General features: G+C 36.0%; 3 protein-coding genes across 5 annotated transcripts; 1 reads left to right on the forward strand and 2 right to left on the reverse strand.

The window, feature by feature from the left end:
* Nucleotides 1-645: 645 nt before the first annotated feature.
* On the reverse strand, nucleotides 646-3,008 carry LOC120171433 (U-box domain-containing protein 19-like). Its single transcript, XM_039179142.1, has one exon. The coding sequence runs from the start codon at nucleotides 2,931-2,933 to the stop codon at nucleotides 867-869; it is 2,067 nt and encodes a 688-aa protein (XP_039035073.1). The 5' UTR covers nucleotides 2,934-3,008; the 3' UTR covers nucleotides 646-866.
* Nucleotides 3,009-14,455: 11,447 nt separating this feature from the next.
* On the forward strand, nucleotides 14,456-16,654 carry LOC120171442 (transcription factor BPE-like). Of its 3 annotated transcripts, none has more exons than XM_039179153.1 (6): nucleotides 14,456-14,998; nucleotides 15,106-15,300; nucleotides 15,510-15,575; nucleotides 15,665-15,733; nucleotides 15,816-15,887; nucleotides 16,181-16,654. In XM_039179153.1, exons 1-6 carry the CDS (start codon nucleotides 14,741-14,743, stop codon nucleotides 16,301-16,303), a joined length of 783 nt encoding a protein of 260 aa, XP_039035084.1. In that variant the 5' UTR covers nucleotides 14,456-14,740; the 3' UTR covers nucleotides 16,304-16,654. The 3 variants fall into 3 exon arrangements, with proteins under 3 accessions (XP_039035084.1, XP_039035089.1, XP_039035096.1); XM_039179158.1 differs by having other exon boundaries at nucleotides 14,457-14,998; nucleotides 15,816-15,869; XM_039179165.1 differs by having other exon boundaries at nucleotides 14,458-14,998; nucleotides 15,816-15,891; nucleotides 16,181-16,253.
* A 2,039-nt stretch (nucleotides 16,655-18,693) lies between these two features.
* Nucleotides 18,694-21,984, reverse strand: LOC120171464 (TORTIFOLIA1-like protein 4). The gene is made up of 5 exons (XM_039179176.1): nucleotides 21,124-21,984; nucleotides 20,899-21,004; nucleotides 20,080-20,588; nucleotides 19,328-19,812; nucleotides 18,694-19,216 (listed from the first exon to the last, which is right to left on the reverse strand). Exons 1-5 carry the CDS (start codon nucleotides 21,934-21,936, stop codon nucleotides 19,204-19,206), a joined length of 1,926 nt encoding a protein of 641 aa, XP_039035107.1. The 5' UTR covers nucleotides 21,937-21,984; the 3' UTR covers nucleotides 18,694-19,203.
* Nucleotides 21,985-24,368: the final 2,384 nt, after the last annotated feature.

Here is a 24,368-nt window from a genome sequence, read left to right on the forward strand (position 1 = left end):
TTCATCCTTCCTATTACTAAAATCCCGGATGGGGCTTCAAGATTAATGTTGATGAGGCTTTCCAACCCAACTCGGGTGGTTGAGGCGATGGCCTTCATGAAAGGGCTGCGCATGACAGCAGAGGATGGTTGGGAACGTGTGACCATTGAGGGAGAAGTTATCTCTATTGTTAATCGTTTGACCAATTCATGAGATGACATTTGGGTGATTGGATTGATGTTCAACAAAGCGCGAATATGATTATGACCGACAATGCATTTTTGATGTAGCGGAATGTATTATGGGACATGTAATTCTTGACGCCATTGGTATATGAAAATAATTCTCCCATTTCAAGAAAAAAAATCCCGGATGGATTTTTCTAATTCGTAGGCAAAAAAAAAAAAAAACTCACTAGAGACGGGAACGAAAGCAAATTTGCAGACCTGAAACTCAACTTTTTGACCTTATACGCAAGCTAGCTTCGTCATGCATAGGGATAAAGCAGGAAATACAAGTGACGTAAGTCATCATGTTTGGAGAGATTTAAGCATAATGTTATTACTAAACATGGAGAAAGAATAGTACAACAAATGGGAAGATTTTTATACAAATGAATTATGATACTGCGTACAATTATGAGGGGTGTGTTTCTACATCATTATATTACGGCCTTGCGACCTTTATTATCAACAATGCTAAAATACTTTTGTTTTTTCAATCAGCTTCGTTGAAAAAGGTAGAAGCTGAGCGGATATTAGCTCTTCAAAAAAAACCGAGCTAATAAAGCAAGCAAGCAGTGTCTACACTTGCGTGTATTTACATGGAAAGATTACATGTATGAACAAATAAAAACCCGATAAACAGATAAAAGGTTGGATCAGGAATTACCACACGTGAACGAATCGTTCCTGTGGAAGAACTGGAGTCGCTGAAGTTGAGGGGCTGTTGTTTTCATAAAACTGGTGCAGAATCTTGATGATTGCACCGGCCTTTTTGCTGGCTCGAGATGTACCTTCACTAAGTTGAGAATACAAGGATCTCATAAGAGAAGGATTCTTCACCAAACGAGCGACGACATCGAGACCGCCATTTATACACAGAGCCAACAACATGGAAACACAATGCTCCTTGGCGGTCTTAGAAGTGGAGGTATTTAGAATCTCCACTAACAACTTCAAGCCTCCTCGACGTAAAATCGCAACCGTGCCATCGATTTTCTCTGCTAAAGTAGCTAAAACTGCTAGAGACTCCGTAAAAAGATCCTCCCTTTCTGAATCTCTCAAAAGATTCAGCAACAAAGGAACAACCCCAGAGGCAAGAACCCTCCAATGGTTCCCTGGATGCACTAGGAGCCTGGAAATCACAACCAAAGCATTCCTTTTGCAACAATGGTTTTCATTCTTAACCAAATCCACTAATCCTGGAATAGCCTCAGGATTTTCACCGATCAAGGCCCTGTTCTCCTCAACCGAAGCAAGATAATATAATGTAGCAGCCGCGTGTTGTTGAGCTTCAATCTTGAGTCCCTTTCTTAAAACATGGACAATCAAATCCAACCCTTCATTCTCCACTATATCACCTTTGCCTTTTGAATGTTTTGAAAGATTCAAGAGGGCAGCAATGGAGTTTTCTTGGATGTTGGAATCTTCAGACAACAACAGCTTCAATAAAAGCGGAACCGTGCCGGATTCAATCAAACAAGACCTGTTAAAAATGCTTCTTTTCGTAAGAACCCGAATCTCGAATGCCGCCTTGTTCATCTCTTCATTACTTCCATTAACAATTTTGTTAATGAGAAAACCAGCCAATATCTTTACAGCTCCTTCTTCAGCTAAACTCCCTGCCATGGCTGTCCTCGAAATATCCCAATTCTTTCCCCTGGAAACGACGACTGGGAGGCCGTTTTCAGCGCAATATTGTTGGATCATCCCCTTTAAGACAAGATTGGGAACCAATTCCGTAGTGATAAGCTTCTCGCCGGTCTTGGGACAGGTGGCATTCCCCGACCTGAACCATTTTAAAATCGAACAACGATCGTAAGTGTGCCCCGACGATAAAGTCACCGGATCGGACATCACTTCTAACGAGATCGGACACTTCAGATCATCGACGTTGATTCCTTTAAAACCTTCGCTGCTGCTGCTCTTGTTATATTGGCCATTGCGATGTTGACCTTCGAAGTCAATGGTGTCAAGTATTACGCATCTGCAATAGCTCATGAATCCCATTAAGCTACTCAGAAGCTCTAATTCTGTTCTCTTTTCTCCGTTGCAAAACTCGGTACCGATTTCTGAGTACAAGAATTTCACCTCCTTGTTACAACTGCTCCATTTATGAATCCCGAGATGGTCCAAGATCCGTCTGATTTCATTCGGGTCGGGTGCGTTTCCTTCCTCGAAATGGTTCAGGATCCGCATGAGATCTTTCATAGCCTCTTTATCTTCCGGGTCGGGCTCGAATGCTGCTTTCCTAGCTTGCCTTACGATTAACTCAACCAAATCCTTGGCTTCATTCGATAATTCAATTGTTGAAAGCGGGAAAACATCCAGACCCGTTGCCAGCCCCCGGATCACGATCCGGAATTGCTCCGCAAATCGATCTGAATTCATTAGCATCCACGCTCGAGTCCCGTCGCGAGTGCAGTCTTCCAGAAGGTACATAATTTTCTGGAGAGAGAGATGGAGCTCCGACAAGCTGAGGATGATCGGGTCAGGTAGATCCGACTCAGTATCTCGGATCTCCTGGAGGAAAAGAAGAAGGTTCGAGATTTGACGAAACGTTTCGCGAGCATTTCTCTTGTTGACGGAGAAAAACTTGGATTTGTAATTACAAATGTCTCCACCGAGATCGATAAGAGAGTTTAGAAGAGTTAAAGGAGAAATGGAACCGCAAGGATATATTGCCGGGTTCGTAAGAAACCGACGACCCGACCCGCTCGACTTTTGGATCATTTACCAGATCTTTGAAAAAAAAACGAAGGAGATCGAAACAAAAAGCTTGGATTTGAACTTTAGTAGTTGGATTTTTTAGATTATGATTCTGAGGCAGTAAGGCATCAGGTATATATATAGAAGTAAGGGGATTGGACACGTGTAAGAAGATTACTTGATGAGAGGGCTCTGGAGGCTGATGGCACGTGCGGATGTTGGAGATGTACTTCGGACATAGTTTCGAGCAGTGTGGATGAGCAAATGGTGATGTGACACGCGTCCTGAAAAATATGTAACGAAGGTACGTGATTAGAGGTAGCCGACATGGGATGGCAAATATAACGTGGAATTAGCCTAAAACAAATAATTTAGCCTTTTCTTTATTTGGTCGATGTGAATTATTAACTTTAAAATATCATACATATGTATTTGACTCTTTCCTTCAAATTGATATATGGACTTAATTTTTTATACAACTTATTATTTATATTTTTTATTTCAGTTAAGCACTTAAAATTTATTTCTTATATCAAATTGACACTTGATTGATTAACCATTTAATATATTTTGATTTAATATAGAAATAAATGTTCAAATTATATTCGTTAATTTTAGGTCTAAAAAACTTTTTTGTTCAATGTAGGTGCCTAATATTTCTAACGTTACTCTTTTAAATTTATATACCATAACATTCGTTAAAAAATATCATTATCTAGCGTCTATATATCGTAACCATCAATGAACAATAACGAGGGTCAAGATTTTACTGTTTAGGATGGTAAAGGAAAGGATAAAGGGTGTTTAGCTCATAAATAACATGTTTAAATATTTACATTAAAAAGACAAAAACTAACTCAAACTAAGCTTAGCTCAGCTGTTAGATGTTATACTGAGATCTAAGATCCCACCTTTCGTTCTTCTTGTCCTTTTTCCAATTTTTTAAACTTTTTCTTCAATAAGATGATGATATAGGTTATCATCTAATTAAAGGGTTAAATATATTAAGTTATTTTAAATTAAAATGAGGAGAAAAATGATATGATTTATTGAATTATTTTGAATTAAGATCAAATTGATATATTGTATAAGTTCTTAGGACTAAAATTGTTATTATATCATTTCATGTCACTATTTTTGATAAATAGATGGTCATATTTAACGATCAGTGACCAAAATATTACATTAGATATGATTTTGTTAAAAAAATAGATAATCGAAACAAAAACCCATAGAATAAGTAGGATATCAAATATGTAATTTACCCAATTTGTTTTCAAGGTTAAATTTATATCATTTTTTCCAATTACGCACATATATTTGATTTTTTTGTTTTAAATTAGTAAATGCACTTGGCTTTTTGGTTCAGTTTAGTGTTTGTATTGTTTTATTCATATTAGGTATTTAAACTTGACTTATTGATTCAAATTGATAGTTGGACTTTAATTTTTTAGTCCAATTTAGATTATGTAAAATTAAATATCGTTCAAGTTGAACAGACTTAGACAAATTCAAAAAATTTTGAAGTAAAAAAATTATAAGTTTCAAGTTAAATCAGAACAGTTCTTGTACTAATTTGAACCAAGAAGTTAAGTTTAGGTATCTAGTTGGAAAAAAAAAGTTCAAGAACCAACTTGAACCAATAAACCAAATGTAAGTACCCAACTGAAAAAGAATATTGTATCCATTTGAATCAAAAAGTTAAGTTTAAGGACTTAATTGGAACAAAAATAATACAAACACCAATCTGAACAAAAAAAAGTCAAATTCAGATATTAAAAATATTTTCTCCCTATTAGTATTATCATATTAAGAATCATTTTTATTATATCTAAAAAAACATATTATATTTATTTTAAATTTAAAAAATACTATATTTATTATTTTCAGAAAAAATCAAACCAATCATTAATTTGAAAAACAAGTTTGTTTCACAGGGATTGGACAGTTGGAGTTTTGATGTTTATAATTATTCGGTTTATTATTTTAGTCAATTATTATATGGCTAAAATACACAAATGGCCCCCTAACTATAGGTATTATTTTGTCGAGTTACTCTACCATTAAAAGTTACAAAAGGATCCCCTGACTATAGGAAGTTGCTTTGTTGAGTTCATATACTATTAAAAATTAAAAAATGATCATCTGACTATTCCTTTTCTATTAAAAAAAATTATGATCGTTTGAGTTTGATGTTAACATGCCGATTAAGATATAATTGTCGTTTGGGATTATGAGATCAGATTTTATCATATCTCAATCATCAGTTAATGTCCAACTCAGATTGTCGTTAATTTTTTAATGAAAAAATATGAGTTTGAAATATAATGAATAGTCAGGTGATCATTTTGTAACTTTTAATAGTCGAGAGACTCGACAAAGCAACTTTCTATAATTAGAGGACCATGTTATAACTTTTAATAATTAGGGGACTCAAAAAAAATATCCTATAGTCAGAGGATAATTTGTGTATTTTACCCTTATTATATATTACACCTGTACACCATATTTTAATTACTACGTACATCTGTATAAACAGTAATATTTAAATATATATTAATTAAAACTATTTTGTTTTTATATAGTATAAAGTTGGATTTCAATAATATGGAACGACGATACGCGATAAGAGGGAGACGACATGGGATGCCAAATATGACGTGGAATTAAGCAAAAAAATTAGTTTGTTTTTCTTTTATCTATGTATGATCGAATTATTAATATTAGGGATGACAAACAGGTATAATTTCGTAGATTTCACATCGTACCCGCTTGAATTGGGGCGGGGATGGATATAATTTTAGTGTGTAATGAGCAGGTATTGACTTAGAAAGTGGTACCTGTCGTAGGTAGTGGGCGGGTGATGGGTTTGAGACCTTACCGCCCCGCATCCGCCCGCCCTACATTTGTCCGCCCCACATCCACCCACAAACTAAATACCCATTAAATTTTGGATCATTATGAATTTAGATATAATTTTAGAGACTAATTCTTAATATTGTATAAGATATAACTTATAATTTAACCAAGTATTAGGTATAATTGTAGAGACTAATATTATACTCTTTAATGGTTGTGTTTGTTTTATATTTGTTGTTTATGTATAACTTAAGGTTGTTGTCAGGGTCTAACCGGGTACGTTTTCAGTTGGGTAGTGGGTGTGGGGATGGATTTGAGAATGTACCCAAGTGGGCGGGTGTGAATTTGAAAAATTTTACCCATCATGGGTGGTGGACGGGTGGTGGATTTAAAAATATTAGATAGATATGGGATAGGGGAAGGGGTATCCGCACCCGCCCCGCCAGTTTGTCATCTCTAATTAATATGTGATGAGGGGTGGATTTAACCATGGTTAGAGGGAGTTTTGACACTCCTAAAGTTTTGGTAAATTTACATTATCTCTAAAATATTTTTAAAATTGCAATTAAACTCTTCAAAAACTTTAAATTAAATCCTTTTAACATTGTTAATTTACATTATCTCTAAAATATTTTTAAAATTTCAATTAAACTCTTCAAAAACTTATTAATATGGAATTCATTTCTGCGCCGACTGTGGTCCAATCTCATAGGCAAATAGGGGCTTAACGTTTTGCACCAACAAATTATGAAGCCTTTGGTGCGATCCATCTCATGTTTTTGGGCCCTAAACGATAGAGCTGTGGGCATTAGAAAAAAGTGCAGACAACTCCCGAGTAAACGCCCAGTTTCTAAAAGTTTGGATCCGAATTTAAATATGCAATTTAGGACGACTGTTATAGTAGAGGGCGAACTCGATGTTCCACTACGATGAGTTATAATAAATCTTATAATTTAAAAGAACTCGTCGTTCCAATAAGACGCGTTTAAGTGAAATTTTTTCGAAAACTAGTCTTGCTAAAATTCTAAATTCTTTTAAAAAAACTTTATTAAAATTTATTGTACTGGAATGACGAGTTCGTCCTCAATCGTAATATTTATCCTAGATTGTAATTTCCCCCTCTTATACTGTATTTTTCTCTTTTTTTACATGCATTATTCCTTTCATCACATCTAATTATTTTTATTAATTTAATATACATTTTTAGTATTTATATTATAACACATATATTTAATTTTTTTTTATATAATATAAAATATATAAATTAAAGAAAAGAATAACAAATAATGTTTTGAAAACAAGGCTTAAATATACAAAAGGTGTTCACTCTATGCCTGTTTTTTCAGTTTAGTGCCTAACGTTTATTTTGTTTCAGTTTGGTGTCTAACGTTTTATTTTGTTACTAAAAATGGGTTAAGTCGTGACGGACCATTAGTTTTCTCCGTTAAGTGGCATGTGTCACAATCTCATAATTTTGAAATTTATTTTTTAAAATATTTAAAATATTATTATATTTATATAAAAACTCTTATTTCTTTTAAATTACAAAAAAAACTCAAAATCCTCAAATCCTAACACAAACCCGTCATCGGAGTCCTTTCCGACCCCGACCACCTCTGCCAGCGTAGTCCTTGTCATCAACCTAATTATAAGTCGTCGTAGTTGTCGTCGATTGGCCGTCGAAATCGCTTGAGATTGCAATTTTCATCCTAGGGTTTACGAGTATAAAACATCGATTCGTCGTTGATTAGTCACAATTTCATAGGGGTTTTGGTCACCAGGGGAAGGTGAGGTCGGGTTGAGGCTTTGTCGATAGCAAAGGGTTATGGTTGGTGTGGATTTAGAGGTTGAAATGAATGTTTTTAAAGTTTTGGGGTTATTTGAAATTTGTGTTCTCTTTTTTAAAAATATATATAATTTTTTTCTTCAATTTTATATAAAATTTTTAAAATTATCATATTGTGACACATGTTAATTAACGGAGAAAACTAACGATCCATCACGGCTTGACCCATTTTGAGTAACATAATGAAACGTGAGGCACCAAACTGGAACGAAATAAACATTAAACACTAAACTGGAAAAGTGGACATAGGTTAGGCACCTTTTATATATTTAAGCCTAAAAACTGAAAAACAGACATAGATTAGACACATTTTGTATATTTAAACCTAAACAAATTATATAGTTCTTCGACTAAATAATGTAGGTGGGGATTTTTTTTAAAATGAGGTGTTTGAGAATTATTTTGGGATTTAAGTGATTTGTTACAGTGCAAGTGGAACTCGTCACGTCAAGAAGGGGTGACGAGTTCCATAAAATATAATAAATAATTAGAACTCGTCACTTCACCGTGACATATTTCATACAATTTTATTTTATTTCATATGATGAATTATATTTTTTAATATATTTTATGAAGTTTGTCGTCCCCGGAACGAGTTTCACGTATACTTTAACAAATAACCTATATCCCAAAATAATTATCAAACACCCTCATATTTTAAATTTTTTTCCTGTCTACAATATCTTCAAAATTTGATTCACAAATTATATAACATATTCTTTTAATAAAATATAATTTAAATTATCTTATATTCTTTTAATCAAAGATTATAATCTTATATTCTAGTAAGAAAAATATAATATTTCGTTTAAAATAACTTTTTTTTTCTGTAATTTCACCTTTCATAATTTTATTCTAAAATATAATTTGATATTTTATAAATCAAATACACATAATTTTGAAAAGTACCAAAAGTCAAACTGACCATCCTAATAGAACAGTAGCATCTTAATAGAATAGTGTAGCAAACCGAACTCACTGCGAGTGGGCATATTACCAATTGGAGTAATTGAGCACGTGACATAACAAATTATATTGTTATTTAAAAAAAATTAACTACGTATGTTCCACATGCCCATTTTTACCAATGGGGATATCGGCTTTAGAAAGAGAGCTCCGTCCAAATGGGAACTTAATTGATTTTAAAAATATATATAAAAAAATTAAGAAAAGCATAAAGAATATTTAAATTAGGTTAGAGGTGTTACCAATCGGAAACGTGGTGAAATAAATTTGCGAAGGAAGTGATGTATATGTTCTAGGGATTACGTATGCCCAACAATTTGATGCATGGAAATTGCAAAAAGTTTGGCAAAAGCTGTTATCCAACCTTATTACATGTTTCCTATTTTCTTTCACAAATGAAAAGGCCCACACGGTAACACTGCTCATCTTTCATATCTTAGCTGCAAATAATTAATTTAAATATAACATATTTGTCAATTTTCAATTATTCACCCACGTGGTTTTGTTTCATTATATTTGTTGAAAATGGAAAAATTTATACTTGCAAGAAAATCTCGACTGCCCAAACAAATGTCGGATTTGCATAATTTTTTTAATAACATATGGGTAAATTAGATGAAAATAATTCAAAAAATTACTATTGAATTTGAATTTAGATTAAATGAATTCGTACAAATTTAGTTAGAAGACGGAGGATAATAAAAATTGAATTGGGAAGTCATTGAATACAGCTATGAAGGGGGGCCTCCACAATCCACATCAATTTCATTATGCTTTATTTGTTGGATTTTTATTTTGTATTACAGCTCATGCTTTTAGGCACGAGAAATTACTAATTTTGGGATTCCATGAGCCATACACGTTTGGTACCTCCAAGTCAATTACTATCCAGAAATTTGTCGGACCATATTTTATAATCATGTTCTGATATTTTTCCTCCTTTCAATACTAGGCTTTTAGCAATAAAAATAAAAATAGTATTATATAAATTAAAATCCTATTTAGTAATCAATTAGGCTTCTTAGTATCCCTCAATTCTCTAGCGTTTTTTTGTGCATCTTCTGTCTTCTTTGGATTCCTTTTTCATAGTTCCTCATAGCTTCAACTATAGATGATTACTTGAGGTCATGTCCTTCTTTTAGATCCCATAGGGCGGATAGGGGACGGGCTCGACATAGTGGTGTCAAAGAGACTAGACTTAGAGTTTGTACGTTGAATGTAGGCACATTAAATGTTAGGCTGTTGGAGCTGACCGACGGGCTAAGTAATAGGAAAATAGATTTGTCATGTATTCAAGAGACTAGGTGGAAAGGGGCTCGCGTCAGAGAGTGTAACGGTTACAAGTTACGGTATTCAGGAGTAGATAACGCTAGAAATTGGATGGGTATCTTGGTATCCACTAGGCTCAAGCAAAATGTAGTTGAAGTTTGTAGATACCGGGATAGAATCATGATTGTTAAGGTTATTATAGAAGCGGAAGTGGTGAATGTCCTTTCAGTGTACGCCCCACACGTTGGTCTAGGGGAGGGGGAAAAACGCTGCTTTTGGGATTCGTTAGATGATGTACTTAGGAGTATTCCGGAGGACCAAAGAGTTTTCATAGGGGGAGACTTCAATGGCCATATAAGTAGTGAAATCGACGGGTATGACGGTGCTCATAGGGGTTTCGGCTCTGGCAGTAGGAATAAGGCGGAGCATATGTTGCTTGATTTTGCTACTGCACACGATATGGTGGTCACTAACTCCTTCTTTAACAAGAGAGATGTGAACTTGATTACGTTCCATAGCGGGGGATATTGTACCCAAATCGACTACATAATGGTTCGAAATCGGGATCAATGGGCTTGCATTGACTGTAAGGTGTTTCCTGAATAGGCATGTGCATCACAACACAGACTGTTGGTTTTGGTGTTCCGCGTACGCCACGACCAAAGCAATCTTAGGAGGGCTAAACTAGGTAAACCTATGATCTTTTGGAAGAACTTACATGGAGCGACAGCTGATGACTTTAGGAGTAAGGTTTTGTCTCAGACATATTTTAGAACTACAAACTCAAATAATGCAGATTTGTTATGGAAAAATATGGCAAATTCAATCCGAGAGGTGGGCAAAAACACCCTTGAGTTGTCGACAGGGAAGGTCAAGGAACATAAAGAATCGTGGTGGTGGAACGACGAAGTCCAAACTAAGGTGAAGACTAAGCAAACTTGCTTCAAGGAGTTGCTACAATGTAATGACGACGAAGAAAGATCGAGAGTTAAACAAAGATACAAGGAGGTAAAGCGGGAAGCAAAGAAAACAGTGGCTAAAGCAAAGGATAAGGTATACGAGGAAATGTACAAGATATTAGACACAAAGGAAGGACAAAACGACATCTTCAGGCTTGCAAAATCCAGGGAGAATAAGAAAAAGGATCTAGGTAGCATTAGGTTTATTAAGGATAACAATGGTGTTCTTTTAGTGAAAGATCATGATATTAAGAGGGTTTGGGGTAGTTACTTCTTGGGCTTATTTAATAACGGTGACTCTCCCTGTAGAGATAGTAACATTGATGGGTCAACCAACCATCATACTACAACCAATGATTGTCCTACAAGTAGGATTGGGATTGACGAAGTCAAAATGGCCCTTAGAAAGATGGGGAGGGACAAAGTTATCGGTCCAGATCAAATTCCTATCACTGTGTGGTTGACCCTAGGAGAAGAGGGAGTTAAGTGGTTGACCAACATCTTTAATATTATTTTAGAGACTGCCAAGATGCCAGAGGAGTGGAGAGAGTCTACGGTGATACCAATCTATAAGAATAAAGGAGATCCCCAACGTTGTGGTAACTACAGAGGTATTAAACTACTAAGTCATACTATGAAGCTATGGGAAAGGGTGTTAGAGGTTAGGTTGAGACAGGTTACTAGGGTTTTGAAAAACCAATTTGGTTTTATGCCAGACAGGTATACTACGGAGGTGATTCATCTACTTCGACAGCTTATGGAGAAATATAGGGAAAAAAATAAAGATCTTCACATGGCGTTCATTGACCTTGAGAAGGCGTATGATAGCGTACCCCGAGATACGATCTAGAAGACCTTGGAAAAGAGACGGACCCCAACTACTTATATCCGGGTGATTCGTGATATGTACTGTAGATCTACTACATACGTCAGGACTACAGTTGGCGACACCGAGGCTTTCCGAGTAGAAATCGGACTCCACCAGGGGTCGGCTATTAGCCCTTACATCTTCGTCTTGATTATGAACGACATCTATTGTGCGACGCCAGACGGTGTTCCATGGTGTATACTTTTCGCTGACGACATTGTCCTAGTTGTTGAAACAAAAAATGAGCTAAATAGTAGACTGACTACCTGAAAGACTGCTTTGGAAGAAAAAGGTTTAAGGATCAATATTGAAAAGATAGAGTATTTATGTTCAAATTTCAGTGGGAACCAAGACGATGAAGATGTAGAAGTATGCATCGATGGACACGTTCTCCCTTCAAATGAATGTTTTAAGTACCTAGGGTCTATGATACATAAAGATGAGGGTGTAGATAATGACGTTACACACCATATAAAGGCAGGATGGCTAAAGTGGAGGGCTGCTACTGGAGTTTTGTGTGACAAGAAGGTACCTCTAAAATTTAAGGGAAAATTTTATAGAATGGCAATAAGACCAGCGTTGATGTATGGATCAGAATGTTGGGCAATCAAGAAGGATCACGTAAGGAGGATGAAGGCCGCAGAAATGAGAATGCTTCGTTGGACATGTGGTAAGACTCTGTGGGACATGACACCAAACTCTGCAATTAGGATGTCCTTGGGGTGGTGCATGTATCCGAAAAATTGAGGGAGGGAAGACTACGGTGTTTTGGGCATGTCCTTAGGCGACAACCGTCGGATGCGGTCATGAGGGTAGAGTCGATTACAGTCAAAGGTTCCAGAAGGAGAGGACGACCAAGGAGGAAGTGGGTAGACTGCTTGAGATCTGATTTGAAGGATTTAGCACTTACCGAGGACATGACCTCTGACAGGAAAGTATGGAGACTTAAGACCAGGGTAGCCGAGTAGTGTGAGTCACAGCCATGGGTTGTAGCATCTTTGTCTTCTTTTTTAATGCCTATGTAGTAATTTCCATGACTTCTACTTCTATACGTTTCTGTCATTGGAATCTATGAAGGCCCAGAACTAGAGTAGCGGAGTAGAGTTGCCTTAGTTTAGGTGGTAACCCATTTGACTTTATTCCTTCTAGTAGCTTGCTATCGTTGACTACTGTGTATTCCTTCCCTTCATGTTTCCTCTTTTTAAATTTAGTCGGGACTTACATTTCTGTCTATATGCATAGATTATTACGCAGGGATTACTTCCCATTACAGACGCGCATATGAAGATTGTTCAACTATGTATTTATTTATACATGCATTGTATTTTATCTTTATTTTTAATTTCCTTGACTGCCGGAGATCTTCCACAGAAGCTGCTCTCAACCTGGCGTTGGGGGCAGCCTACTACACTACCTCCCCCTTACCCCATTACATATGGGAATATGGGTTGTTGTTGTCTAAAGATTCACAATTATGAGGGCATGACATTCATTAAGCCACCAAAATTAAGATTTCATCGAAGCTAATTAAGAATATGATGGCTAATATATATTAACCTGTTTTGATCTAAGGACCTAATTAAAACAAATCTAAAATTAAATTTCAAATTTAAGACATAATTGATAAATTTAAAAAACGAAGGGATCAAAAGTTAATTCTCCCTAAAATGGTGAGCAAAACTCGACTCGATTCAAAAAAATCATTTTTTTCAATTTCTAGTTATTCTAGTCAACTCGGATTATCAACCCGGTTTTCGAGTTCGAGTTACTCGAAAAACCAAAAATTTGACTAATTATTTTGATAGTTTTGCAATTTAGTCTTTGATTCCCTTATTCCTGCTCCATTTTAAGTCTTTTTTTTACCAAATTTGAACCACATGCTCCTAAATCATCGTAGAATACATATTTGCTTTCAATCCCTCTTTTTGATAACATAATTTTAATTTTTCAATTTAGTCTCCCAACTTTTCATGATTTCCTTATTTCTTCAATTCTTCCCTCATTTTATGTCTATTTTTTTGTTCCAAATTTGAACCACATGCTCATATACAACTATAGAATACCTACGTAACTTCAATTCTTATTTTTTAAAATAAAAATATACTCTATTTTCATTTAGTTCATTAACTTTGTATTTTACTCAATTTGATCTTTTGACTGCAATTGTTTGCAAATTATTTATTTACATCAATTCTTGACTCTAAAAATGTTACAAACATTTTGTGTTATAATTTATTTAAAAATAATTAAGTACACCTGAATAGATCTAAAAAGGAGAGTTTTAATATTTATCTTCAATTTAAAAAATTTTAATCATCAGATTAGGTCGAGTTTAGTTTGAATACAAATAGCGAATTAAGCCTATTAAGCTTTATAAGAATTTATGATAATTTAGTTTAATATAAATTAATTTGAGTTTTATTTTCAGACTTCAAGAATGAACTCAAATAAAATTAATATTTATAAAATTAGTGTCGGCATCAAGCGCATATATAGAAGATATTAATTTTATATTAAAAAATCTAAAAACACTCACTGATTTATACTTATTATGATTAAATTGACATGACAAATAAGATTAGTAGGTACTTGAACACAGCAATGGACCGGATAAGAAAGGCAGTTCGCTAATCTTAATTTCTCCAAATTCTTACACGTCTCACTAAACAAATATCCCATCATCCACTTTACCACAAATGTTGACACTTAAAATTCCAATCATTTCTTTGCTTTCTAATCATATAATCCCATCACCTTAATTTACTGCTAATCAGGAGCACCAGTCTATTTATACCCTGAATTTTGTAAATCGGATGGTGGATACTGGATAAGCGAAAACGAGGGAGGTGAGAGAGATAAGGGTTTTCTCCAAAGCATTAAAAAAAACGAGTAAACCTCACTGGAAGTGACTTAGTTCGCAACTCCCGAGGTGTCTTTCGAAGAATTGAAGCCGAAAACAAGGAAACGCAGTTGCCATTAAAACCCATCTTCTTTCGTTACTAATTTCAAACAAAGTTTCCCTTTTTGCTCTTTTTTTTATGTGAAGTTTGGGAGTGTTTTTTTAATGGATCCACCGGCAATGATGAGTGATGGCGGGTACAATATAGCGGAGATCTGGCAGTATCCCGTAAGTGAATCCGCGATAAGGAAGGGTCAATTTGGGAATGTGTCGGGTCATTTCGTCGACCCGAATCGAGAGGTATCGGGTAATGATCCGGTGGGCTTGGAGCAGCGGCGGCAGAGAGGGGTTGGTGTGAGGCGGAGGCGTGGTGGAGAAGATGAGTCAGCTAAGATTGTCTCCACCGGTAGTGGCAATGGCGTGGTATTTCATTTTCACTCTCTTTAATTCAATTGGATTTTTGTTTGTGATCCTCAATTGTTAATGTTGGTTCTTGTTGGATTCATGGCATTTGTTGCTAATTTGTGCAGAGTATTTGTGATCGGAAAAAACTCAAAGCGTCAGGATGTAGAGACGAGAACGATGATTCTAAACTCGAAGCAGAATCCAGTTCAGGCAAGCTAGTGGAACAGAAAGCTCAACCACCAGAGCCACCTAAGCAAGATTACATCCATGTCCGTGCTAGAAGGGGTCAAGCTACCGATAGTCACAGTTTAGCAGAAAGGGTAATTTGCTTCATGATTATCCTGAAACCATTTTGAAATTCTTGTAATGTAAGAAAATTGAGATTTCGATACGAAGGAGATGCCTTTGGTTAAGGAACTTATGCCATTATCATGCGGTTTTGGCATTAAAGTTGAACAAAATTCATAGCATTCGACATAGATGGAGGGTTTTGTATAGTTTTCACTGATCCGAATTGTTCGATGGGCAGGCTAGGAGAGAAAAGATTAGTGAAAGAATGAAAATTCTTCAGGATCTGGTCCCTGGTTGCAATAAGGTATACTGGTGAAAGTTCTATACTGTTTCTTGTTGCTACCATATTGAAACTTCTCTTCAGTTTCTTGCTAAGGTGTTTATTATACCCAGGTTATTGGCAAGGCTCTTGTCCTTGATGAGATAATTAATTACATCCAATCACTACAACGTCAGGTCGAGGTGTGTATCCTTTTGCTCGATCACCTTTTAACATTTTCCCATCTCGAACATACATTCTGAAACATTATTACTGGTGTTGCAGTTCTTGTCAATGAAGCTTGAAGCAGTCAATTCAAGAATGAACCCTGCCTTTGAAGTATTTCCTCTTAAAGATGCTAGTACTTATTCTGCTGTTGACTCATGACTGTGTAGTTTTATCACATTCTTTTTCTAGTTGCTAGCATCGACATATGCTTTCTACTTTGAAGTTTTGTAAATCTAAAGCTAGTGGCTCATAAGTCATGTCAAACTTGAACTATGTTTGGCCTAGAATCATGTCTGGTTGAAGAGCACATCGGTACCGTGTTAAACATTTAGTTTCTATAGAATCTTGTTCGTTGATCTTGTTTTCTATCATCAAATTCGTCTAGACTTATATCTGTTATAACAATTGATTTGGCATTTCAGTATGAACAACAAGCGTTTAATACTACTGGAATGGCATTTGGTTCGCAAGCAACAAGGGAATACAGTCGTGGTACATCACCAGAGTGGTTGCATATTCGCGGTGGTTTTGAAAGAACAACGTAATCTCAAAAATTCCTTGTCAAGCAGCAATAAGAACATTAATTTCTAATGATTCGTCCTTCAGTCATGCCCAAAGAAGTATATTGCATCCCGGTAAACCAAAGAGAGTATATTTTCTTTCCCGCAACATGAGGCATCCAGCTGCCGTTGCTGTCTAAAAGAATGCTAAAGTTAGTACTTGAACATCTTCGTTGTTGTGTCTCAGAGGATGTGTTCTTTTACATCATCTATGAAATGTCAGGTTTTACAGCCTTCTCTGTACTATATACCGGTACTGAATCTCGTAGAATCGTTATTGTTGTTGTACAAGAAAGTTGCTTGTTCATAATTACTGATGCTTTAATGTTGAGCCAATTTCGTTTTAAGTTTTGTTTGTTAAGAAAAATAAAATTGTATTAAATAGATCCACCAAAACATCTGTGGCCTTTGCTACTCCAACGTTTTCGTCTAGAGGGCTGAAAAACTTGGCTAATCTTTCAGGCAGTCTGCTGGCTCTCGTCCGGTGATTCTTCATCGCCATCATAATTATCATCGTCCTCATAAACCAAATAAATCCCGACTTTCTTCAGATCTACGCCCAAGTTTCGTCTTGTCACTTCGATCGTAAAACCATCCTTCAACAATGAAACCTTGGGAAGATATGACGGATATTGACACAAGTGAACATGGTATTGGTTCATTTTCGGTACCCCAATTAAGCGCAAGACAGTGGTGAATATTGGCTTGTCAACAATCGAAGATCTGCGCTTGAACGTCCACCACCACAGGTATTTGTTATCTCAGTTAATCTGGCATATGATGGTTAACGGAAACATCTGCCGTTATCATAACCCGGTTAGATCAAGGCTTTTGTGGCTTGAAAAGGTAATTGTATCTCGTGAAAACCAATCCGGAACTTTACATCCAGGCATGCTTAGATTTCTCAGATTCTTGAGATAAACCTGCAAAAACACAGTTCGTTTTGTTGAAATTGAAGTGAATAATTTGTTTCAAGGATCGTTATCCTATACATTAACCAATGAAAATTTTGAACCATGGAGAGTCTTTTCTTTACTGCAGTTGCTAATGTACAACGTCCTGAGGGCTTCAGGAACTCAAGACCTGGAATATGCACCAAACTTCTCACATTTTGTGAGGTTTAAATCTTTTAAGCCCTCTAAAACGAAAAGATAAACGCAGACGCAGAAATAATCTCTGTACTTGATGATCCCGTTAGCAATTTTAGTTTTCAGGCTTAACGATGAAAAATCTTTCAGCTTTGGGTCTTTATGTACTATGAAGCTGCAGGAGAACAAGTTCAATTCCTTGGCCCTATTTTAACTGATTAACCAGAACAAGTAGGTGAGACACCAACTTAATATTCTAATCTTGTTAATAATAAAGAATCCAACTGCCAGAGGATCTGTTAATAGTCAGTCACCGGCTTATCATGAAATTCTTTCTATTCAGGTCAGAAATTAGAGCCAAAATTCAAGGAAAATAAGAAGAAAAAACATAAAAGCTAAATAACTCTCATATCCCAGGTTCAAAAATGAAACCATAGCACCCAAACAGACAACCTTAAGAGCAGAATTTCGTAACAATTTAGGCAACTTAGACAACTGATTTGTCGTGCTTACAAGCTTCCATCAATGCTTTTATTCAACTACAATAAGAATATACCACCCTTGATATTGGAAAGTATCACGTGCGGCAACCTTAATATAAGGCTAAGGAAAGACGCTACCGGTTTTGTTATTATTTTTTAACAAAATCGGTAAAAAAATTACCGGAAACATTATTATTTCTACGGTTTTATTATTATTGGGCGCTTTACCGGTTTTATTAACATATCCGGTAAAACGCTACTGATTTTGTTATTTTTCTACCGATTTATTTATTATTGGGCACTTTACCGGAAACGTTAAAAAACATTAATGTTTTAAGTAGAAATAATAATATTTTAGGTAATATTTTACCGATTTTATTAAAGAAATAATAACAAAACCGGTAACGCCTTTCTTTAACCGTATATTAAGACTGTCGCACGGTAGAATTCCCCTTGACAAAGCGAAAAATTTGTTCATTTTCGTTCTTGCTACCGACCGGACATATCCAACCAATAACTAGGTCGAACAACACGAAGGAGAGGGGTACTAGAAACAATAACCCCAAGAAACAGCTGATTTCTATGGTAAGGTCCAACCTATGTCTAGGCTCTTCATAACACCAGAATGTTAAACAGAAATACATTTCTAATGATCTAGATGCCAGCAGAAAAGATGGAAATTTGCACTTCGACAGCAGCAGAATTTTAACCAGCATCTCTGCTAAAACTTAAAACTTCATCTACATAAACAAAATAGCTCATGATGATCTTTCAATTAATCAGTAATACAAGCTCCAAATTGCTAACCAACAAGTCCTTTTTAACCACCAACATCTTCCATTCACTACAGAAAGAAAGTCGGTCAGCAAGCCTAAAGTCTGACTATTTTCAGGCTCAGACGATCTTTCATCAACAGCCACATTTTCCATATCTAGAGCAGCAAAAAGGCCAATCCTTACATCTCCTTGTTTTTCATCCTCCATGAGATCTTTACCAATAGCAGCAATATTTATTTTTCCAATTTTGTTAGCCTGCAGAATTTAAGGTGTAATCATATGTGAATTACAGGATGAATTCTCTCTATTGCAAAACCAATCGGTGGCTGAGGGGGCAAGGATTCCGTTGAAACACCCTTATGTTCTAAAAGCCATTGGTATTGCAGTTAAATTTACTGTTGGCATTAAAAGGAAAACCAACAATCCCAAGATGCTGCACCTCACCATCTATTTGATCTACGATTTCAATCATTCCATCGTATCATTTCATCTTCAACCTCCATTTGTCCAGGGCGCTTCTCTGCTACTGCAATTGGAGTTTAAGCTGAATATCTGAGAAAACAGAACAGATCAAAACACTTCTATTTTCACCTTGCAGAAAATCATGAACTACATAGCAAATTTAAAGGAAGAAGAAGACAATTTAAAGTAAAATCCTATTACCTGCTTCTATAGTTCGTTGGTGAAGTCCCATCAGGAGAACTAGCATTGCCAACCTGGAACCTCTCAGCATTGTGAATGCTGTTCTTTGATACTCTATTTGAGAACCCTGAATTCTCTCTCGTGTCACTGCCAGCATATGCCACTGAGTTCATAACACATCCACTCCTACCTTGAACCTGATATCTTTCTCTAAACGATGGATTATACGTTTCACTGCCATAATCTTTATCAGGTGTGTTACGTACTGCATTCAGCGAAAGCCTGCGGCCCGAAGTAGAAAATCGACCTTCGCTTTTCCTCCAGAACTTGGGGCTCAAAAATTCAGTACCAGGCAGCTTGCAACATGTGTTATCTGGAGAATCCGTGATTGGAATCCTACCACTTGAAATAGCCAAATCATGTGATATTTCATCAAGAGCCATCTCCAGGCCATTTACACGTGTCTCTAGGGAATTGATCCCATTTTGGGAGCTACCAATGAATTTCTGGAATCAAATAAACACCATTGGTATTAAAATCACTTAAAAGTAGCGGAGGATGAAACAAGATAGCAGGTAAAAGGAGATTTTGGGGTTGGGGGAAGCTACTAACAAAATATCCTCCATGGAATGGATAAAGAACTGAGCATCACTACAAATACCATAACCAAGGGTTTTACTGGATAAACATAAATACAGTTCAAATCCAGTAGCTTCCAAGGAACAACAAAAAGAAATTACCCATTGAAAGAGAAATTCAACTTCGTAAACTACCTGGAGGAGATTTAATAGATTGGATTGCTGGTCTTCAATCTGAGCAAGTTGTTCACGGATCAAAGACAAATCCTCCATGTCTTTGGGATTCTCATCAATATTTAGAAAAGCATTCTTGTCACCAACATCCAAGTTCTCCTCATCATCATGAAGAGGAAGCACCCGAGACCCAGATCTCAAACCACCAAATTTCTTTACTTTTTCATCATGGACTTGGACAAAGGGTACACTCTTTTTGATATTGTCATCACCGGAGGCCTCAGAAAACAGAGATTTCGGCTCAGGTATTCCAACCTTCCAATTATAGGATTTTGAGCGGTCCAACTTACTGGAAATCGATGTATTACCGTTCCTATTGTTATGAGTCTCTTTCTTTGCAGTGGATGCATTGGAAGCATCACATGGAGGGGAGCTGCTCGTGAGGACGACTTTCTTTGATTGGGGGGTTCTAAAACCATCATCATTGATACTTTTAGCAATTGAAGGAAAGCATCCAACGCTACCATTATCTGTTCCCACGATCAAAGCACACAATCATAAATGATGAAAGCTAATAGTTTACAGAAGTAGTTACCAACCATAAATGTTCTACAGCAGCACAATAATAGCAACCCCTAGTTTTCTAAGTTTTGAAGTGAAACTTGTTGAAATTGATCGCTCACATTGAAGAAGTATCAAATTTTTGTACCTTATCCCAGAAAAAACAAACAAAGAAAGACAAATGCAGTTCATATTATATCTAACTTTTAGGATTTCAACATGATGAATTTCCAAATATCAGACAATTACAAGCTAAACAAAATTAAATCATTGCTGTACCTATTGAAGATGAGTCGGACTGAGGAGTTGAGGCCTCTTCACAAACTCCAGAGACATCCTTCCATAAACCCAAACTATGATTCATAGTTTCTCGGACAATCTTAACCTGTACCAACAAAATTTAACAAAACGATGACCAATCTTCTTCTATTTTTCATTTTTTTCCCTTAACGGGAAGAGGTATATTATTAAATGATTACAGATTTAGGTTACACACGGGTGCACCTTATCAAACCTCTTGTTCTCAAGAGCAGCAACACACGCCGCTTTATACTCCGCTGCTAGCTCTTTCTCCGCCATGGCCACTTTCCCTAACAACTCAGCCGCCGCCTTTCTCGTTCCCCAATCTTCGCTACTCAAAGACTCTACCGCGGAAGGCACTAGCCAATCCAAGACACCTTTACTTCCGACACCGCCAACGCTGACAACGCTTGCAATAACTCCAAACACCGCCGGTTTCGCTTTGAAACTTTCACTCCTCACTAACTTCCCTAACTTCGGCAACACCTTCTTAAGTTGCTCTGTATCGGGATCCGGCGCCGCCTCGATCGCCGCCGACAAACACATCGCCGCTCCGATCTGTGAGTTAACATCTTGCTCCACCACGAGCATTTCGATCAAAGGCTTCGACAGAACCGAAAACGGAGGCTTCGTGATGTGAGACGACATTGCGGTGGTCGCCTCGACGCAAGCGGATCGGACGGCAGAGTCGGGGTCGCGGAGGCGGCGAACGAGGGTGCAAATCATCTTAGAAAGGTGAGGAGATAGGACGTTACCGTGCGAATGAGACATCAAAGCCAAAAGGATCACGCATTGCCTCCGAACCGGCGCCTTGGCCGAAGAGTCGGTGTTTTGAAGGCAGTTAAGGAACGGAGAAATGGAATCGGCGTTCAGGCTCCGAGCGATGGACTCGAGCTCAGCGGAAGCTAGTGCGAGAGTGTCGCGGTCGGCGAGTTTGTTGAGACAAGTAAAAACGCGTTGCTTGAGATCTTGAAGTTGCGGTTGAGGACTCGGCGATGACCGGTTCTTGAAAGACATTGTTGTTTATGACTGAGTTCTGATTTATGAACGCCCTTCTAGATTGCATTCGAGGAATAGATAGAGCGGAGGTGGGAAATTGGCGGTCAAAAATGGTGGATTTTAGGAAATTGTGGCAGCAGAGGATGGGTTGCTCTTATATATAATTGTGCCGACGCCCATATTAAACGTACATATATATTGAATCGATCCGGACCAGACCGATCAAACTACCTTTTTTATCCGATATATAAATTATTTATTATCTTATAAATTATTAAAAAATATTATTTATTTAAATTATTACAAATTTTTAAATATAAAAAATAGTTTCTAAAAAAAGAAAAATAATATCCATTTAATAATTCAATCATTTTACTGTGTTAATTTTTTAAATGAAATTTATTTTAAATTTTATATAATTTTTATATAATCATCGACATCCGATCTATTAATCAATTAATTTAAATCATGTATTGCAGAAGCAAGAAAAATCCCATCCCAACTCAATTACAATATTATTTTTATTCTACTTTATTTATTTTATAAAAAATACTCTTATATTTTTGTCACAATTTAAGATGAGATATTTCATATATTACAATATTATAAATTCAAATAAAGTGTAAATATATATTATTAACTTATAATAACATTTCTAAAATTTAAGATGATTCATGGTTATTTAATTAAAAGTGGGGTTTTTTTTTTCTTTTAGGGCTAAAAGTGGGCGATTTCCAATTGAATTGACGTCTCCGGTAATATTTCGTTGTGTTCAAGTAAGGTCTGTTAATGATAGAATAATTGGTGACTAAAATAAAATAAAGACTTAAGTTTAATAATGATTTAAAAAAATTAGTTGATTAAAATGAAATCATAAAAATAGTTAAGTGATTAAATATATAATTTACTCTTGATTTTTTTAATGAAAACGTTCGATAAAATACTTCAAAAAACATCTCGATACAAATAATATACTTTAGAGACCGTACATTTAAGCCTTTAGAAAATGCCACCGGTTTCAAAGGATAGTCCCGTAATTAATACATCCCTTAGGGTGCGTTTGGTTCACGGAATGTAAGATTACCAGTGAGAATGTAAGATTACCAGGGAATAAGATTACTGGGAATGTTGTATTTTGTGTTTGGTTGGCTTAGCAGGAATGTAAGATTATCGTGTTTGGTTAAAGGAATAAAAGATTATTGGAATGTATATTTGACCAAATTATCCTTATTATATATTTATTTTTTAACAAATTGGAAAATATTTATATATTTTCTTTAAAAAAATTAAATTCATAAAATTTATATATTTTTTTTACAAAATTGAAAATATAAAAGGTTTAATGAAAGGGTAAAATTTTATTTTAACCCCTGAACTTCATATAAAATTTTAATTATAGGATTTTTTATAAATCTAAAATAGTTTAAGGATAAATTTGTAATTTAACATTCGTAGAATTTTTATTATTCAATGATAGAAGAATGATATTTTCGAAAGAAAAAAAATTAAGGGCATTTTAGTCCAAAACGCCGGTAATCCATCATCTGAAGTGTTTGCGGTATTGCCTTGTGGATTGGAGTTTTTATTTAGACTCCAATAATCCTTCTTCAGATGACCCTTCTTTCCACAGTTGTAACACTTTAAATTCTTCTTGCTCCTCGACTTCGATCTACCATGTTTGTAACTGTTGCTTTGGCCACGTTCTGTTGATCTCCCTCTCATCGTTGTCATCGTTGTCAACGCTTCTGCTTGTTGCAGATTTACTTGTCTGTCTTCCTTGTTCTTGCGCCGATTTTCTTCTTGTAGAACAGCAGCTGCAACGTCATCGAAGACTAGACTGGTGACATTATTGTTTGTCAAGTTGATGATGAGTTGATCATACGAATCCGGTAAACTTTGAAGTAGAAGTTTAGCACGTTCATGTTCTCCTATTTTACAGCTTAAAGATGTAAGCTGAGAAAATAAAGTGTTCAGTGTATTTAAGTGCTCCGTCACTGAAGTAGATTCTGGCATACGGAGATTGTACAATTTTCTCTTAAGGAAAATTTTATTGTGCAACGATGTGGCATCGTACAGTTTGGTGAGATGATCCCATATCTCCTTAGCTGTCTTTTTCTCCTCGATGCTTGACAATACTTCATCTGCTAATGCTAGATGAAAGTTTGCCATATCATTTCCGTCCATTTCGATCCATTTGCTGTCATCTGCAAAATCCATCGGCCTTTAACTGATAGCCGCTAGACACCCGTCTTTCCTTAGGATGGCCTTCATCTTTAATTTCCACAATGAGAAATTTCTCCCATTGAACTTTTCAATATCAAATTTCGTTGCCATAGCTTCTTTTACGGATAGCTCCCACTATTTCACTATCGTGAATAGTTCTGTGGAACCTTCAAAGAATGGGTAATAACTTCTTACTTTCTTATGTTGGAGGATCCACCTTTTGGTGG

Source organism: Hibiscus syriacus, unplaced genomic scaffold (assembly GCF_006381635.1).
Source record: "Hibiscus syriacus cultivar Baekdansim isolate YM2019G1 unplaced genomic scaffold, ASM638163v2 tig00003041_pilon, whole genome shotgun sequence".
Lineage (NCBI taxonomy): Eukaryota > Viridiplantae > Streptophyta > Magnoliopsida > Malvales > Malvaceae > Hibiscus > Hibiscus syriacus.

What these genes read in the sequence shown, in the direction of transcription:
- LOC120171433 (XM_039179142.1), bottom strand. Translation starts at nt 2,933, where the DNA reads ATGATCCAAAAGTCGAGCGGGTCGGGTCGTCGGTTTCTTACGAACCCG.
- LOC120171464 (XM_039179176.1), bottom strand. Translation starts at nt 21,936, where the DNA reads ATGTCTTTCAAGAACCGGTCATCGCCGAGTCCTCAACCGCAACTTCAA. An exon ending in GTCCGACTCATCTTCAATAG is followed by an intron (nt 20,589 to 20,898) that starts GTACAGCAATGA and finishes TCGTGGGAACAG; the next exon opens with ATAATGGTAGCGTTGGATGC. An exon ending in ATCTATTAAATCTCCTCCAG is followed by an intron (nt 19,813 to 20,079) that starts GTAGTTTACGAA and finishes ATTTGATTCCAG; the next exon opens with AAATTCATTGGTAGCTCCCA.
- LOC120171442 (XM_039179153.1), top strand. Translation starts at nt 14,741, where the DNA reads ATGGATCCACCGGCAATGATGAGTGATGGCGGGTACAATATAGCGGAG. An exon ending in CCGGTAGTGGCAATGGCGTG is followed by an intron (nt 14,999 to 15,105) that starts GTATTTCATTTT and finishes TAATTTGTGCAG; the next exon opens with AGTATTTGTGATCGGAAAAA. An exon ending in CACTACAACGTCAGGTCGAG is followed by an intron (nt 15,734 to 15,815) that starts GTGTGTATCCTT and finishes CTGGTGTTGCAG; the next exon opens with TTCTTGTCAATGAAGCTTGA.